The 19338-nt window shown below is 40.0% G+C and overlaps 1 protein-coding gene across 6 annotated transcripts in view; it reads right to left on the bottom strand.

The window, feature by feature from the left end:
• The window catches only part of MRPL42 (mitochondrial ribosomal protein L42), a 49154-nt gene that overhangs the window by 21051 nt on the left and 8765 nt on the right, over positions 1–19338 (bottom strand). For 5 of the 6 annotated variants that reach the window (XR_673546.5, XR_673545.5, XM_509266.8 and 2 more), the window contains exons 3-5: positions 18071–18134; positions 15624–15708; positions 7465–7628 (exon numbers count right to left, since the gene is read on the bottom strand). Coding sequence is in view for 3 of the 6 variants with exons in the window: in XM_509266.8 (XP_509266.2) it covers positions 7465–7628; positions 15624–15708; positions 18071–18134 (313 nt within the window). In the remaining 3 variants the exon portion in view is untranslated. Of the gene's footprint in view, positions 1–7181; positions 7629–15623; positions 15709–18070; positions 18135–19338 lie in introns of all 6 variants that reach the window. The other variant, XR_010148121.1, reaches the window with a different exon arrangement.

Raw genomic sequence — 19338 nt, 5'->3', positions numbered from 1 at the left:
AGCAAAGCAAGAGAGGTTCCTGTTAACAGGCCCACATCTCACAGATTGAATCCCCAGGTTACCACACCAGATCACAGAGGCCAGGCTCCTTTTCCCTGCAAACAGCGCGAACTTCATGAAGCTCCACCCCATTTTCCCAGTGCACAAGCTGGTCGGAGTTTCTCTGGGGACCCCTGTATCACTATATCTCTATAGAGTTCCTGATGGTGTGTCTGTTACTTTTCTCAATAATTCGACCTTAGTAACGGTTGAAATTCTTTTTACATATCTAAAGTTAATATACTATCTTGATTTATCTTGGTGCTTCCTTTTCATCTCCCTTGTCTCTAGATTTTGGAGTGCCCCAAGAATCAGTCCTTGGACCTCTCCACTTTTCTGTTCCATTCTCTAGGACAGGAATCTCGTCCAGTCCCATGGCATTAAATACCATCTGTGTGATGATGACTTCCAAATCCATCTGTGGTCAAGACCTGTCCCTTGACCTCTAGACTTACATATCCAACTGCCTACTTGACATGTGTAGTAGGTATCCTTAACTTGGTATGTGTCTAACTGCGCTTCTGATGGTCCTCCACAAACCAGCTTCTCCTGCAGCCTGCTCTCTCAGTTAATGCCAGTTCTATTCTTCTAGGTGCTTGGGCCAAAAACCTTGGTACCACTCTTGACTCCTCTCTCTGTCTCATACTCAACATCTGGTCTATTAGCGAATCTTGTTAGCTCTATCTCCAAAATGTATCTAGATTTGACCACTTGTCACCATTCCCTCTGCCGCTATCCTAGTCCAAATCACCACTCTTGCCTGTTTTGTTGAAATAACTTCCTAACTGGTCTCCCAGCTGCTTCCTTTGCTTTGCTGCAGTCTGTTTGTAGCGTAGCAGCCAGAGTAACCTACTGTTAACACCTCCCTTGGTTCTTGTAATTTTTCTGTTGAAAATCCTCAAACAGCTTCCTATCTCACTCAGAAACACTCTAGGCCTACAACTGCCTACATGATTTGGTCCTGCATTACCTCTCTGCTCTCATGCCCTACTGTCTTTTCCTTGTTCATGTATTCTGGCTACATGGCCTCTTTTTTGCTTTTGAACATGTCCTTCCCTCCACCTCAGGGCTTTTATACTTGCTGTTTGTCTGCATAGAACACTCTTTCTCACAGTTATCAGTAAAGCTAGCTCTCTTCCTTCCTTCAGGTTTTTACTCAATGAAGGCTTCCCTGACCAGCTTATTCATCTTATTTTCCTATCTCCTGTATTGGAATGTAAGATCCATGAAAGTCGGGATTTTTATCTTGTTTTGTGTACTACAGAATCATTAGGATCTACACATAGTAGGTGCTCACACATTTTAAAATGGATAAATGATTCTGATTCTCATAATAACTTTTTTTTTTTTTCTTTTGAGACAGGGTCTTGCCCTGTCACCCAAACTGGAATGCAGTGACCTGATCTCGGCTCACTACAACCTTCACCTCCCAGGTTCAAGAGATTCTCCTGCCTCAGCCTCCTGAGTAGCTGGGACTACAGATGCATACCACCATGCCTGGCTACTTTTTAAATTTTTTGTAGAGATGCGGTTTCACCATGTTGCCCAGGCTGGTCTCAAACTCCTGGGCTCAGTTGATCTGCCCACCTTGGCCTACCAGAGTGCTGGAATTACAGGGATGAGCCACTGTGCCCAGCCCCCACGATTTTTAGAAATTAGCTGGGCATGGTGGTGCATGCCTGTAGTCCTACCTACTCAGAAGACTGAGATGGGAGGATCACTTGAGCCCAGGAGCTTGAGGGTGCAATGAGCTATGATTGTGTCATTACACTCCATCCTGGGTGTTAGAGCAAGACCGTGACTCTAAGAAAGAAAGGAGGAGAGAAAAAGAGAGGGGGTGGGGGGAGGGAGGGAGGCAGGCAGGCAGGCAGGAAGGAGAAAATAATTCTAAATTTCTGAAATATAGGGCAATCTTACAAATGCATGAATAATAGTACCACTTTATTTAAGAAACTACTTTAATATTTTCCCATGGAGACAACAAAAATTAGCTACTTCCATCAGTAGGAAACAGATTTGATTACCTAGCTTAGTATGAACCAGGAGGTAAAAGTTTTCTGGGTTAAGAGCTGTAGACCAGTGTTCCAGATGTCACTGAGTCATTGTGTAATCTAAGAAGTGTAACAATATAACTTGGTTTGCCAGGAGCAATCTCAATTTAACTCTTATATTAATTAATAGTGTCTGCAAGGTTCCCAATCTGGATGATAGAATAAGGTCATCGTAAAATTAAGGTGCTTGCTTTTGGCTAGTGATTGTAGTGCACATTAAAAATCATGCATGATAAGATATGTGTAAATGCTATTTGACATTTATTGAGCATATTTTAGAACTTGACTTTGTTCAGTTTATGGCTATCAGAGTCTCAAACATTTTCAGTCTTGAGTAGTAAATATAGTTGAACAGTGTATGCTGAATGACACTTTTAATGGATAGTTCTTAGCATTCTGAAGGTCTCATACTTCATTGAGAGTCTGATAAAAGTTTTGAATGCACTGCCCAGAAAAACACCTATTCAAAATTTTTACAAATAATTTCAAGAGGTTAATGACTTCCCAAACCCCTTCTAGAACCAGAATCTGTAAGGAACTTAAATCAACAAGCAAAAATAAGTAATTCCATTAAAAAGTGGGCTAGGGAACATGAACAGACACTTCTCAAAAGAAGACATACAAGCAGCCAACAAACATATGAAAAAATGCTCAACATCACTAATCATCAGAGAAATGCAAATTTTAAAAAAAATCACAGTGTGATACCAGCTGATACTAGTTAGAATGGCTATTATTAAAAACAGATAAAAATAATAAATGTTGGCAAGGCTGCAAAGAAAAGCAAATGCTTACATACTATTGGTGGGAATGTAAATTAGTTCAGCCACTGTGGAAAGCAATTTGGAGATTTCTCAAAGAACTAAAAACAGAACTCCCATTCGACCCATCAATCCCATTACTAGGTAAATACCCAAAGGAACAGAAACTGTTCCACCAAAAAGACACATGTAATTGTATGTTCACTGTAGCACTACTCACAACAGCAAAGACATGGAATCAATCCAGGTGCCTGTCAATGGTGAACTGGATAAAGAAAATGTGGTACACATACACCATGGAATACTATACAGACATAAAAAAAGAACAAAATCATGTCCTTTGCAGCAGCACAGATGCAGCTGGAAGCCATTATCCTAAGCGAATTAACACAGAAACAGAAAACCAAATACCACACGTTCTCACGTGTAAGTGGGAGCCAAACACTGGGTACACACGGACACAAAGATGGAAACAAAAAACACTGGGGACAACAGACAGGAGGGAAAGAGGTGAGAGAAAGCTGAAGAACTACCTATTGGGCACTACCTCACTGCCTGGGTGATGGGTTCAATCATACTCCAAACCTCAGCATCACACAATATACCCTTGTGTACCCTCTGAAGCTAAAAATTGAAATAAAACAACAACCAAAAAATCCTTATCTTAGGGTCTCCTAGGAAACCACATCTAAGACAGCATCTATTAAAATACATACATACATATATACATAGTGAAAGGCAAGCTTAGATAAAAAAATTTACAAAGCATATAGCTCATATAGCACTTTGGTCTGTAAGTTTTATACCTTAGTAAGACAACCAATTTGCTTTTTAAAAAATAGGCAAAATATTTCTACAGATACTTAACTGAAAACAAACAAAAACCAAAACCCAAACATATGAATGGCCAATAAGCACATGAAAAGATGTTCAACATCTAGGTAGGTTAACCTCTACCTCTATGAATAGTCCTACCTCATATTATACCCAATTCCCTATGGAGAACATAGAAATAGAGAACACTTCTATTTTATATTTTAAATACTTCTGCATAGTTTAAAAATACTTTTTAAAAATGTGTGTTTTGGCCAGGCATGGTGGCTCACACCTGTAATCCCAGCACTTTGGGAGCCCAAGGCAGTGGGATCACTTGAAGTCTGGAGTTTGAGACCAGCCTGGCCAACATGGTGAAACCCCGTCTCTACTAAAAATACAAAAAACAGCCAGGCATGGTGATGTGCACCTGTAGTCCCAGTTACTTGGGAGGCTGAGGCACTAGAATCGCTTGAATCCGGGAGGCGGAGGTTGCAGTGAGCCGAGATGGCACCACTGCACTCCAGCCTGGGCGACACAGCAAGACTCTGTCTCAGAAAAATAAAAAATAAAAATAAAAATAAAATGTGTTTTATACCTTTTAATAAAAACTTATTTAAGAAGAAGTTATATACCCCCAGTTATTAAATTCATAATGAGTCCCGTTCTTTTGACTGCTGTAACTTAAGAACTGTGAAATATTTAGTAAATCATCCTTCTATATACTAAATGAGGTTTAAAATGAAATGGTCTGACTAGGGAAAACAAGCTGAGAATGAATGAATGAATCAATGGATGAATGGACAGACGGACAGATAGATAGACAAAAAGAAAGAAATGGCCACTGACATCCAGAAACCAACACTTGAAAATGACTCACATTAATCCAAAATACATATGTAGATATCAAATAAATATGTGTTGAATGATAAGTGATTACACATAGGCATATTTAAAATTCAGCAAGATGATACATCTACAAGGACAAGGCCTACAGATAAAATTTCTCTTTATACACATAAACTAGTCTCTGGGGTTTTTCTGCCAAGCTCTTTATTAGGATATATATTGGGATAATCTAATTAAAGTCACTTTACAATTAAAAAACGCCTAGTAATTTTGATGGGAAAAAATATCAGGAGATTAAATTAACTAGCAGTCAAAAGCTGATTAGCAGTAAGATTAAGTAAATAAGATTAAACATAGGGTACTAGACACAAATGTCTAAAGACAACATGCTCGGTTTTAAGACTCCTAGTCTCCCTGTCTTCAGTCTTGTCTCCGTCAAGTTACATACCTTTAGAGTGATTTGGTTATGAATGCTTAAAACAGATTGTAGCAATATGGAACATGCAGGAAAGAAACAGGTACTGAAAGCCATTACAGAAGAAGTTGAAACAAGGTTTGAACTCAAATACCTGGATAATGTGATATAAATCAAAAATAAACCTGAGATGTTAAGAATCATAAAAAGAAATCTCAGAATATAATGAGATTTAATGATTTAAGACACAGGGCTATGAGATGGTTTCCTAATTTGTTTGCACATATCCTAACCTTACAATTAAAAATATAGAGAAAAATCCAGATAGCATGCATAAACAAAGTGGGTATTAAATAAGAAGGAAGGCCGGGAGCAGTGGCTCATGCCTGTAATCCCAGCACTTTGGGAGGCCAAGGTGGGCAGATCACCTGAGGTCAGGAGTTCGAGACCAGCCTGGCCAACATGGTGAAACCTTGTCTCTACTAAAAATACAAAAAATTAGCCAGGTATGGTGGCAACATGCTTGTAGTCCCAGTTACTTGGGAGGCTGAGGCAGGAGAATCACTCGAACCTGGGAGGCGGAAGTTGCAGTGAGCTGAGATCACACCACCGCACTCCAGCCTAGGTGACAGAGCAAGACTATGTCTCAATAAATAAATAAATAAAATAAAATAAATAAGAAGGAAAAATCAAGGAAGGAGATACAAAAGAGAAGCAGGAATTGAAAGACTATGTTGCCTGCCCCCCCAAAAAATCAATATTTTTCCTTGGGAAAATGATACAAAAAAATCACTTTTATTATAGAGATTATTAAGAAAGGGGCTTCTTAAGACAGGAAACGATGGGCTATGTTTTGTTATAATAAATTAATATTCTGGGTGCCATAATCCGACCTATTAGTAATTTCCCCCACACACTTTATCCGAAATGCTGTTTCCTCTGCCTGTGAAGTTTACCCTTCATTCTCCATGGGTTAACTCCTAACCCTCCTTCAAGGCTCTATCACACTTGATTTAACCGTTTATTTACTCTACTATCTTCCCTCCTTGACTATAAACAATTTGTAAGTGGGGATTATGTTTTACATTAACCAGCACTTAGAGCCACTTGATAAATGTATATTCATTAATTCTATAAATGTACCCTGCCATAAATATGCCAGCCAGTGCTAGTTACTGAGTTAAACAAGTAAGAACAAAGTTTTGTTCAAACTAGCTGGGCGTGGCAGAGTGTGCCTGTAATCCCAGCTACTTAGGAGGCTGAGGAAGGAGGATTGCTTGAGCCCACGAGTTCAAGATCAGCCTGGGTAACATAATGAGACCTCCTTCTCACAAAAAAAAAAAAAAGAAAAAAAGTTTGTTCAAATATAAACAACAAAAACATCTTATAGTTTGGTATGGAAGAAGATAGATACAAAAGAAAAAAATCCAAAAGAGGAAAACTAATTAATGCCAGAGTCAAATGGCAGGTAAGAATCGATGGAAAATGTGAGTATTTGCAAACATCAGGGCAATTAGTTTCCAAGGGAACTGAGAACAACATACGCTGCCCAATCATTTTCTGTACCCCAATGTTTTTTTCGATAACTCAAAATATGATAAAGAAATTGATAAAGGGCTGAAGACACAATCAATTACTTAACAGGAAAATGAACAAAAACAACATATTAAATGAATACCTCATAGAATGTAAAAATTTTCAAGAACTCTTACAAAATTCACTGAAAGCTCTGGTTAAATTCCCCCATTAAAATAAAGAAAAAAAGAAGTACTATTTCATTTTAGCTAAATTATATGTAAATTTAAAAGTACAGTGGCAGTGGCTCATTCTTACAATCCCAGCTGAGGGAGGAGGATCACTTGAGTCCAGGAGTTTAAAATCAGCCTGCGCAACACAGTGAGTGAGACCTTGCCTCTACAAAAGAAAAAAAAAGAGCCAGGCTCGGTGGCTCACGCCTGTAATCCCAGCACTTTGGGAGGCCAAGGTGGGTGGATCACAAGGTCAGGAGTTCGAGACCTGGCTAACACGGTAAAACCCCGCCTCTAATGAAAATACAAAAAATTAGCCGGGCATACTGGCATGCGCCTGTAGTCCCAGCTACTCAGGAGGCTGAGGCAGGAGAATCGCTTGAACCTGGGAGGTGGAGGTTGCAGTGAAACGAGATCGCGCCACTGCACTCCAGCCTGGGTGACAGAGCAAGACTCTTTGTCTCAAAAAACAAAAAAGAACAAAATTAGCCAGGTGTGGTGGCACATGCCTGTAGTACTAGCTACTCGGAAGGCTAAAGTGTGAAGATCACTTGAGCACTGGAAGTTGAGGCTGCAGTGAGCTGAGACTGTGGCACTGCACTCCAGCCTGGGTGACACAGCGAGATCCTGTCTCAGGAAAGAAAAAAAAAGTACAACATAGTAGGTGATTCTACTTGGGGTTAATTTCCTCATGCAAAACACCACTTCAGAAGTTTGTTATTGCAAGAAAATCCATGTGTTCCTTTACTCTATGTAGTAGAGATTGAAGAAAAGAAAAGAAAACTTACCGTCCATGAGGATACCAACGGTGCTTAGTAGTAAAGAACATTTTGCTAAGTTGTTCTATCATAGGTCCTTCCTCAAGGTGTTCAACTTTTTCTTCCAATCTGGTTTTCAGCACTTGATCATGTGTTTCTTCATTATTATGCACAGGATCTGGCCGAGGGATAGGCTACAAAATAATCAGTAACAAACATCATGAAGATGTGGGAATGTTAGCCAGCATTTGTTTGAGATTACAATAAAACAATTACCATATTCAGTAATTCACTATAGTACTTTAGGGTGGGCAAATAAGTTATCAAAACAAAGTTTCACTTAGTTGCATTATTCATTAGTCAGAAATATTTTTCTTCTCACAGCAAATTTTAGGTTTCTTTTCCAATAATAAAGTTCTTATTTAGGCCAGGTGCAGTGAGTGGCTCATGCCTGTAATCCCAGCACTTTGGGAAACCAAGGCAGGAGAATCACTTGAGCCCAGGAGTTCCAAAGCATGGGACCAGCTTGGACAACATGGTCAGACAAAAAAAATTTTAAAACTATCTAGGTGTGATGGCATGCACCTGCAGTCCCAGCTACTCAAGAGGCTGAAGTGGGAGGATCACTTGAGACCAGGAGGTCGAGGCTACCTGTGATCACACTACTGCGCTCCAGCCTGGGTGAGAGAGTGAAACCCTGTCTCAAAAAAGAGAAAGAAAAATAGAAACGCCGGGTGTGGTGGCTCATGCCTGTAATTCCAGCACTTTGGGAGGCCAAGGTGGGAGGATCACTTCAGTTCAAGAGTTCAAGACCAGCCTGGGCAACACAGCGAGACCGTGTCTCTACTACAAATAAAAAAAAAGAAAAAAAGAAAGCCCTCATTTAATGTTCTTATTTTCTGCAGTAATAAAGTACTTATTACTTTAGTTTCTGTTTCTCAAAGGTATAAATTATGCCTATTATTATTTTTTAACTTAAAAGTTTACCATTTACCTTTTATATCATTAAGATGAGAAACAATTAAAAACTTTTCATTGAAAATGACATTTTTTGGCCGGGTGCGGTGGCTTACACCTGTAATCCCAGCACTTTGGGAGGCCAAGGCAGGTGGATCACCTGAGGTCAGGAGTTCAAGACTAGCCTGGCCAACATGGTGAAACCCCATCTCTACTTAAAAATTAGCTTGGTGCGGTAGCGCATGCCTGTAATCCCAGCTACTCAGGAGGCTGAGGAAGGAGAATCGCTGTAGCCCAGGAGGCAGAGGTTGCAGTGAGCCAAGATTGCACCATTGCACTCCAGCCTGGGCGAAAGAGCAAGACTGTCTCAAAAAAAAAAAAAAGAAAGAAAATGACATTTCTTACATCCAATGGAAGCAGAAAAATTTTCAACATTTTCATTTCAGGTGACTAAAATGCCACCAAACAGTGCTTTATTGTAATTTAAATAGCTTTCCCCCAAAGTTAATGATTACTAAAAATCTTATCTCCTCAACACACATGAATGATATACAACATATTCCACCAGTAATAGTGACTCACTAAAGACTTTAAGAATCAGTGTCTTGGCCAGCCATGTGGCTCACATCTGTAATCCCAGCACTTTCGGAGGTCAAGGTGGCAGAACCACTTGAGCCCAGGAGTTTGAGACCAGCCTGGGCAACATCTCTACAAAAAATTTAAAAACCTCATCTCTACAAAAAATTTAAAAACAAAAAATAAATTAGCCAGGTGTGGTGGTGCATGGCTGCAGTCCCAGCTACTTGGGGTCTGAGGCAGGATGATCCTTTGAGCCCAGGAGTTCAAGGCTGCAGTGAGCCATGACTGCACAGTACCCTCCTGCCTGAGCAAGAGTGAGACCCTCTATCAAAACAAAACAAAATGGAAAACAAAAGGAATCACTATCTTGGAGGGTCAAGTTACCTATATTTTAAATATTAAGTGATATTAAGGTATGTAACAAAGATTGTAACATTCAATACTATATAACGCTATCATAATGAAAGTAACATATTCAATAATAATAATATATATGTAACAAGATTGTAACACTGCCTTGCTTTAAAATAACAATATGTATGTATTATAATACAATGAAAATCTGAATTTACAACCAGTAAGAAACAATTCAAACACAGATATTTTCTTTACATTCATACGCTATTAGTGACAACTACATTCTACCACTGTATTAAATATTATAGCATATATTTATATCTAGTTTATGCACATGAAACAAGACCACTTTAAAAGGCAATGTGGCCAGGTGCGGTGGCTCACATGTGTTAATCCTAGCACTTTGGGAGGCTGAGACAGGCAGATCACTTTGAGCTCAGGAGTTGGAGACGCTGTCTCTACAAAAAATACAAAAAATTAGCCAGGCATGGTAGCTCACACCTGCAGTCCCGGCTACTCAGGAGGCTGAAATGGGAGGATCACTTAAGCCTGGGAAGCGGAGGCTGCAGTGAGCCAAGATCGCGCCACTGCATTCCAGTCTTGGTGACACAGACAGACCCTGTGTCAATTAAAAAAAAAAAAAAAGGCAATGTGGGCCACGTGCAGTGGCTCACACCTGTAATCCCAGCACTTAGGAAGGTCAAAGTGGCAAAGGAATGCTTGAGCCTAGGAGTTCGAGACCAGCCTAGGCACCATGGTAAGACCCCCCATCTCTGTTTATATATATATATATATATATATATGTGTGTGTGTTTTTTAAAAAGCAATGGAGGTGGCACAATTAAGTAAAGTCATGGGCTGCATAAGAATGTTTTGAGGCCGGGCGCAGTGACTCACGCCTGTAATCCCAGCACTTTGGGAGGCCACGGTGGGCGGATCACATGAGGTCAAGAGTTCATGACCAGCCTGGCCAACATGTTGAAACTCTGTCTCTACTGAAAATACAAAAAATTAGCCAGGTGTGGTGGTGCATGCCTGTAACCTCAGCTACTCAGGAGGCTGAGGCAGAAGAATCGTTTGAACCCAGGAGGCAGAGGTTTCAGTGAGCTGAGATCATGCCACCGCATTCCACCCTGGGTGACAGGGCAAGATTCTGCCTGAAATAACAATGTTTTAGTCAATAATGTACAGTGATGAAGGACAGTGTATACTACAGTGGTCCCATAAGATTATCATGAAGCTAAAAAAATTCCTGTCACCTAGTGATGGTGCAGAACGCCATAGTGCAATGCATTGCTTACATGTTTGTGGTGGTGCCAATGTAAACAAACCAACTGCACTGCCAGCTGTATAAAAGTATAGCACATACAATTATGTATAGCACATAATACTTGATAATAATAATAAATAACGGCAGGCTACAGTGGCTCATGGCTGTAATTCCAGCACTTTGTGAGGCTTGAGCTCAGGAGTTCAAAACCAGCCAGAGTAACATGTAGTGAGACCCCGTCTCAACCAAAATAATTAAATAATAAAAATAATAATAAATGACTAGGCAACTGGTTTATGCATTTACTATACTATATACTTTGTATCATTATTTTAGAGCGTACTCCTACTTGTTAAAAAAAGTCAATTGTAAAACAGCCTCAGGCAAGCCCTTCAGGAGGTATTCCAGAAGAAGACACTGTTATCATAGGAGATGACAGCTCCAGGCATGTTACTGTACCTGAAGACCTTCCAGTGGGACAAAATGTGGAGGTAGAAGACAGTAATATTGATCATCCTGACCCTGTGTGGGCCTAGACTGTGTTTGTGTCTTAGTTCTCACAAAAAAAGTTTAAAAAGTGCAAACAAAAATTTTAATACAAAAAAGCTTATAGAATAAGGATATAAAGAAAATATTTTTGTATAGCTGTACACGATATTTTAAGCTAAGTGTTATTACAAAAGAGTAAAAAAGTATTAAAATTTTTTTTAAGTTTATTAAGTTTAACAGTGACAGTAACCTAAGGTTAATTTATTATTAAAGAAAGAAAAATATTTTTTTAAAAATTTGGTGTAGCCTAAGCATACAGTGTTTATAAAGTATACAGCAGTGTACAATAATGGACTAGGCCTTTACACTCACTGACTCACCCAGGGCAACTTCCAGTCCTATAAGCTCCATTTTTGGTTAAGTACCCTATACAGGTATATTACATTTTATCTTTTATAGCACATTTTTATTGTGCCTTTTCTATGTTTAAATACGTTTAGATACATAAATATTGACCATTGTGTTACAATTGCCTATAGTATTCACTACAGTAATATGCTGTATACGTTTGCAGCCTGGGAGCAATAGGCTATACCATAAAGTCTGGGTGTGTAGTAGGCTACACCATCTAGGTTTGCGTAAGTGACACTCTATGATGTTCACGTAACAATGAAATTGCCTAACGATGCATTTCTCAGAACATATCCCCATCAGTAAGCAATGCATGACTGTACTACAGAAATGCAAAGTAACAAAGATATCAGTGAAAAGTAGAAAGGGAGACAAGCCAGAGCCTTGTCACAAAAACCAGAATGGGGCCAGGTGTGGTGGCTCATGCCTGGTAATCCCAGCACTTTGGGAGGCCAAGGCAGGCAGATCACTTGAGGCCAGGAGTTAGACACCAGCCTGGCCAACATGGCGAAACCCCCTCTCCACTGAAAATACAAAAATTAGCCAGGCGTGGTCACGAGTGCCTGTAATCCCAGCTATTTGGGTGGCTGAGGCATAAGAATCGCTTGAACCTGGGGAGGCATGGAGGTTGCAATGAGACAAGATCACACCACTGCATTCTAGCCTGGTTGACAGAGCGAGACTCTGTCTCAAAAAAAAAAAAAAAGAACCAGATTGGGCAAGGTACAGTGGTTCATGCTTGTAAGCCCAGCACTTTGAGAAGCCAAGGTGAGAGGACTGCTTGAGTCCAGGAATTCAAGATCAGTTTGGACAACATAGTGAGACCCTGTCTCTACAAAAATTTAAAAAATTAGCTGGGCATGGTGGTGTGTGCCTATAGTCCGAGCTACTCATGAGGCTAAAGTGGGAGGATTGCTTGAGCCCATGTTACTATTATTCTACTAATAGTAACATGTTCTCAAGAGTGTTTCTTATTTTGCAGCCCAATCTACAATTTATTGCTTGACAAACAAAAACTTTCCATGCTTTCTGATGTGAATGTCTCTTAGCCCTAAAACAAAAAACCCTGAAGCATGAAGAGGAAGGAACAACTTCATTCACTTAATAGAAAAATATTTATTGTGCACCTACCAAGTTCAAAGCGTTATTCCAGGTGCTGAAGACCAAGCAGGGGAAAAAAACACACAAGGCCCTGTCCTCATCAAGCTTACATTTTAGTGATGGGAGATAGCCAGAAAACATCCAGTATGCTAGAAATGATAAATGCTATTGAGAAAAGTAAATCAAAGGACAACAAGGAGTGCAGGAGCAGAGGTACAACTTTAAATGCAGTAGCCAAGGAAGGCCACACAAGATAACAAATAAGGAAAAAGACCTTAAGGAAAGAGAGTAAACTATGAAGTAAAAGCATTCCAGGCAACGGAAGCAGGAAATACAAAAGCTCTGAGTGGAGAGCTCACCTAATACAGCTGAAGAACAGCTGGGGTTGTGGTCAGTATGGTGGCAGTGGAGTGATTACTTGAAAACTTGTAGGAGTGATTACTTACCTAAACTAGAGAGATGAATATTGATGATGTGGCAGAGAAGATAATTGTCAAAACAAAGGAAACACAACAAAGAAAGAGGATGCAGGGGAGGTGGTCATGTGTACAGAGGAATGATGATAATGATAAACCATGATATCAGTCTGTGCTGGGTTAAGTAGGGAGTGAGAATGTGTGAGATACATGAGGGACTGTGAAAAAGTGGTTGGATCAATCGATGTAGGTTACAAAGAGGGAATGAATAATTCTTGGAGCTGGGAGACCAAGAGGGACTGGTAGTTAACTATTGGATTTCTTAAAATTTAGACTGGGAAAGAGGAGTAGCAATTATTGGTAATTAGAATATCTCTAGGGAATCATAGGGAATCCTCCCATGGAAGTGGGTAGCTGATGTAGAGAGAGATCAAGAAGTGAGACACCACGGTATTAGATCACCTACATGGATACTGAAGTAAAAGAATGAGGGTAAAACAGTATTGGAGAAAGTGTGACAGCAAGCTTAGAATATTCAAGGAAGTGCAGAGTGGTGGAGGAGGAGAAATAACCTGGCAGTTGGTAGATAACAGCAACAAAAAAAGATAGTAAATGATGCAGTTTAATGATACAAGCTACAAAGCTAGAAATTGTTAGGAAGGAAGAGAAATGATCTAGATTTGACAGTGAAGAGCTACAGAGATACCTTCCCCATCTTTAGACCCAGTGGTAAAAGAGTATGGGAGAGAAAACAGCAACTACTTAAAAGAACTGCTGGGGAAGTAACGTCTCCAGGGTACAGGCAGGTTTCTATTAGAGTCAGAAGGTGAAGGCAACATTCTGGAATAGGCTAAGATTGTAAGAGATTTTGCCAAGGGTGGTAAGTTCTACAAGTACAGTGGGAAAGTTTTGACAGTTGAGGAGGGTCAGATTCAGAGATATAAAGAGCCATTTGGGGATAAGAGTCTGGATGCTATGAAATGACCTGGCATTCTTAGTATAATTGCTAAAACACGGCAAATAAACCGAAGATATTTAACAAAATAACAATGGACAAAGGCACAACATAGTGTGACCTGGAGGGTTTATAGGCCAAAACTCAGTGATGTAGGCCTATTTTTCTAAACGTTGCCCAAATAAGTGATAAAAAAGAGGCACTGAATTAGTACCTATGATACCTGGCTTTTGTTTCCTAACAAAGCAGGGAGACAAAATGGTGAGTTTAAAAAGGAATATAGAAATTATTTGTCGGGCGCGGTGGCTCATACCTGTAATCCCAGCGCTTTGGGAGGCTGAGGCAGGCGGATCATGAGGTCAAGAGATCGAGACCATCCTGCCCAACATGGTGAAACCCTGTCTCTACTAAAAATACAAAAATTAGCCGGGTGTGGTAGTGCACGCCTGTAGTCCCAGCTACTTGGGAGGCTGAGACAGGAGAATCGCTTGAACCCAGGAGGCAGAGGCTGCTGTGAGCCGAGATTGCGCCATTGCACTCCAGCCTGGGCAACAGAGTGAGACTCGGTCTCAAAAAAAAAAAAAAAGAAATTATTTGTCAAATCAACCAGCACCCTGACCCTAATGATGATTTTTCAAAATAAGTACCACTAAATACATCATGTGATGACTTAAACCATCTAATTTTCTCCTCAAAAAGCAAATCAAGGCCGGGCACGGTGGCTCATGCCTGTAATCCCGGCACTTTGGGAGGCCGAGGCAGGCGGATCACCTGAGCTTAGGAGTTCGAGATCAGCCTGGGCAACATGGTGAAACGCCGTCTCTACTAAAAATACAAAAATTAGCCGGGCGTGGTGGCAGGTGCCTGTAGTCCCAGGTACTCGGGAGGCTGAGACAGGAGAATAGCTTGAACCCAGGAGGTGGAGGTTGCAGTGAGCCGGATCACGCCACTGCACTCCTGCCTGGGTGACAGAGTGAGACCCTGTCTCAAAAAAAAACTAATCAAACATTACCTAGTAGAAGGAGGCTTAAAGAAATAGGAAAAAGCATTTCAAATACAAAACAATAAAAAGACTTGGGTCAAACTAAAAATAAATTATATTAAAAAAATACAAAATCCTCTTCTATCTAGTACTTGGCTTTTTAAAAAATAGGGAAAAAAATCTAACTGGGCCATTCAAAATATATACCTATGTTGGCCCATTAAAACATAAAAATAAAGAAATTCACCAAATGTTAAAAAAAAAAAAAAAACTGTCAGAACCAATAGTAAAAAAGTAGCTGTAATCCCAGCACTCTAAAATACAACTTTTTCATAATTGTCTAGATTATAATATGGGGTAGTATGGGATAACGCATTTTATAATTTTATACTAGATGTATTTGATCCTTAACCAGAAATCTACCAAATTTTTTAGACCAGAAAACTGATGCCATAATTGTGTTTAAATGGTTCATTTTGTATTCTGAAAAAAGACTGTAAAGAAAGCAGATGAAAAATAAATAAGAGAAAAATCAAAATAGTAAAATTAAAAAGCCAAAAGAAAATCTAAAACAAAGAAAATCAGATGACTCCCTTCTTTTTGGATACTATAAAGAAGTGCAAACATTTCTAACAGCAAATTAAAAACTGCAAGAAATTTTCTCATACATACTTTTGTGTGTTCATATGGAATGTCCACAGAAGGGTGGTAGCATACTATTGTCCTGCCATCAGAAGTCAGAGCAAGCTCTACGTTGCTAAAAAAAAAGAATGTTTTAGAAATAAAGTTATACTGTATTCAAGGCAAAATGATTACCTTTTTTTTTTTTTTTTTTGAGATGGACTCTCACTATGTCACCCAGGCTGGAGTGCAGTGGGCACTCCAGCCTAAAGCTAAAATTAGTGCCCGGCCTAATAATCATTCTGGGCCCAGCGTGGTGGCTCATGCCTGTAATCCCAGCACTTTGTAAGGCCGAGGTGGGCAGATTGCTTGAGGTCAGGAGTTCAAGACCAGCCTGGCAAAACCCCGTCTCTACTAAAAATACAAATATTAGCCAGGTGTGGTGGCACACACCTGTAGTCCCAGCTACTCAGGAGGCTGAGGCAGGAGAATCACTTGAACCCAGGAGGCAGAGGCTGAAGGAAGTCAAGATCACGCCACTGCACTCCAGCCTGGGCAAAAGAATGAGACTCCATCTCAAAATAAATAAATAAATAAATAAATAAAAGCTAAAATTAATCACAAATTGCTGAAGATACTACATCACTGGATTGGCAAACCTGGTACCCATAACACAGGAGACAAATGAAGACCATCCCACAGAATATGTCAGCTTAAATACCACAACAAAATACATTTGTAGCTAACAAAGAATAGGCATTAGATTGTTTCACCGTGGTTTCAAGATTGAATACCATAACATGGCTACAATGAACATTTAATCTGTCAAACGATTTCTTCACGAGAAGATAGTTTTATATAATGCAAAACACTTATACGACTCAGTCTTTCCAGGTTCAAAAACTGTTACCTATTCCAATTTCATCGCTATTATAGTACTCATTAGATGTACAATTAAAACTAGTATCAAGGCCAGGCGTGGTAGCTCACATCTGTAATCCTTACACTTTGGGAGGCCAAGGCGGATCACTTGAGCTCAGGAGTTTGAGACCAGCCTGGGTAACATGGAAAAATCCTGTCTCTACAAAAAATTAAAAAAATTAGCCAGGTGTGGTGGCACACACCTGTAGTTCCAGTTACTTGGGCAGACTGAGGCAGGAGGACAGCTTGAACCTGGGAGGCTGAGGCTGCAATGAGCTGACATAGTGCCACTGCACTCCAGTCTGGGTGACAAAGCGAGACCCTGTCTCAAAAATAAAAGGCCAACCATGATGGCTCACACCTGTAATCCTTGTACGCTGGGAGGCCGAGGGAGGCAGATTGCTTGAGCTCAGGAGTTTAAGACCAGCCTGGGCAACATGGTGAAACCCCGTTTCTACAAAAAATACACAATTAGCTGGGTGTGGTGGCACACGCCTATAGTCCCAGCTACTTGGGGGGCTGAGGCAAGAGTATTACTTGAACCTCAGAAGTTGAGGCTGCAGTGAGCTGAGATTGTGCCACTGCATTCCAGCCTGGGTGACAAAGTGAGTCTCTGTCTCACAAAAATAAAAGGTCAGGTGCAGTGCCTCATGCCTGTAATTCCAGCATTTTGGGAGGCCCAGGTGGGCAGATTACCTGAGGTCAGGAGTTTGAGACCAGCCTGGCTAACATGGTGAAACCCCATCTCTACTAAAAATACAAAAATTAGCCAGGCATGGTGGCATGCGCCTGTAGTCTCAGCTACTCAGGAGGCTGAGGCTGGAAAATCTCCTGAACACAGGAGGTGGAGGTTGCAGTGAGCCAAGATCACACCACTGCTCTCCAGCCTGGGTGACAGAACAAGACCCCATCTCAGGTTGCAGTGAGCCAAGATCACACCACTGCTCTCCAGCCTGAGCGAGAGAACAAGACCCCATCTCGAAAACAAAATAAAAATAAAACTAGTGTCAAGAGAGAAGAAAAAATATTTTTATTATAATTTGTAATAAAAACAACATAGATTAAGAAAATAGGTTGCAGTTTCTGCATATCAGACTCTGCTGCAGAGAAAAAAGACAATGTCATATGTTATTCCTAGTTCTTATCATAGTGACTAAATTGAATAAGTACCAAATAAATGGTGGCTAAATTAAGTATGTATAATTTAGGATTATTCAATATCAAACAAAAGAAAAGATAATAATGGATTAAGCTAATAGATATGAACCCTATAAAAACTAATTAACTTTTCCAAAAAGCTAAAGCATGCTTTAGGAAGAAAAGATAGCAGTTCTAAACAGCATGTCTGTCTTATAACAAATTAAATATTCAATGAAACACAATGACAATGATTTTTATTTAAAATGTTTATAAGCCCAGATACTGGGTAAATAAAATCATTAAAATAATTTTTAAAAACAAAATTAAGGAAAGAATAATGAGAAAAGAAAGCATCAGACATCAAAACAAGAAATAAAATTAAATCATTTCAGCTATAGCTAAGACTATTATTTCTTCAATTGAATTTTAATACATACCAATTATAGTCATCTGGTAGAGGAGAATACGTAGATTTACGACAAACACAATATAAAGCTCCATCTGCAAAAACCCCAAACAGTAAAACAGATTTGGTTAATTTGAGCATATTTTCTCCATAAATTTAAAGCTAGTTTTACTCATTCAACCAACATTACTGTTTAGTATGAAACAGGCCTGTGCTAGGGGCTAGGGATTCAACAACAAACAAGACTCAGTCCCTACCCTCAAAAGGGTATAGTCTGCTTGTGAGAGAGACAGACAAACAATTACAACATAGAGGATAAGCACTGTTAGGAATGGTAAACATTGGCAAAGATGGGCCACACAGAAAGGCTACCAAACAAATTGTGCAGGTTCAAGAAAGCCTTTTCAGTGGAGATGATGTCCAAGGTGCTCTGAAGAATGAGAAAATAAGTAAGGATTGATAAGAGATGAAAACAATGTTTCTAGCAGAGTGAGTAACAGGCACAAGGACTCCAGGTAAGAAAAAAAATAAAAGTGTTTGGGTACTCCAGCCTTTCCAAGAAAGAACTTGAAGTATCTGGGGCCAGGCACAGTGGCTCACGCCTGTAATCCCAACACTTTGGGAGGCCAAGGTGGGCAGATCACCTGAGGTCAAGGAGTTCGAGACCAGCCTGACTAACATGGTGAAACTTTGTCTCTACTAAAAATACAAAATTAGCCAGGCATGGTCAGCTACTCGGGAGACTGAGGCAGGAGAATTGCTCGAACCCGGGAGGCGGAGTTTGCAGTGAGCTGAGATCATGCTATTGCACTCCAGCCTGTGCAAAAGCGAAACTCTGTCTCAAAAAAATAAATAAAAATAAAGTATTTGGGTTTTCCAAGGTGCATAGTTTATAAAGGGGGGGTGGTGGTGGTGAAGTGATGAAATATGAAATGATTTGTTTAAAATTAACTTTTCTTAATCAAAATGCTTACATTTTAAAGCATATTTTCCTTTTTTAGAATACCTGCAAATTCAAGAGCCAAAATTGTTTTTCTTTTTTTGTTGTTGTTGTTTTGTTTTGTTTTTGAGACGGAGTCTTGCTCTGTCTCCCAGGCTGGAGTGCAGTGGTGCGATCTCTGCTCACTGCAAGCTCCGCCTCCCAGGTTCACGCCATTCTCCTGCCTCAGCCTCCCAAGTAGCTGGGACTACAGGCCCCCACCACGCCTGGCTAATTTTTTTGTATTTTTAGTAGAGACGGGGTTCGCCGTGTTAGCCAGGATGGTCTCGATCTCCTGACCTCGTGATCCACCTGCCTCG

This window comes from Pan troglodytes, chromosome 10 (genome assembly GCF_028858775.2).
Source record: "Pan troglodytes isolate AG18354 chromosome 10, NHGRI_mPanTro3-v2.0_pri, whole genome shotgun sequence".
Classification (NCBI taxonomy): domain Eukaryota; kingdom Metazoa; phylum Chordata; class Mammalia; order Primates; family Hominidae; genus Pan; species Pan troglodytes.
Note: the sequence above shows the minus strand (reverse complement) of the source record. Positions and strands in the feature narration are given on the sequence as shown.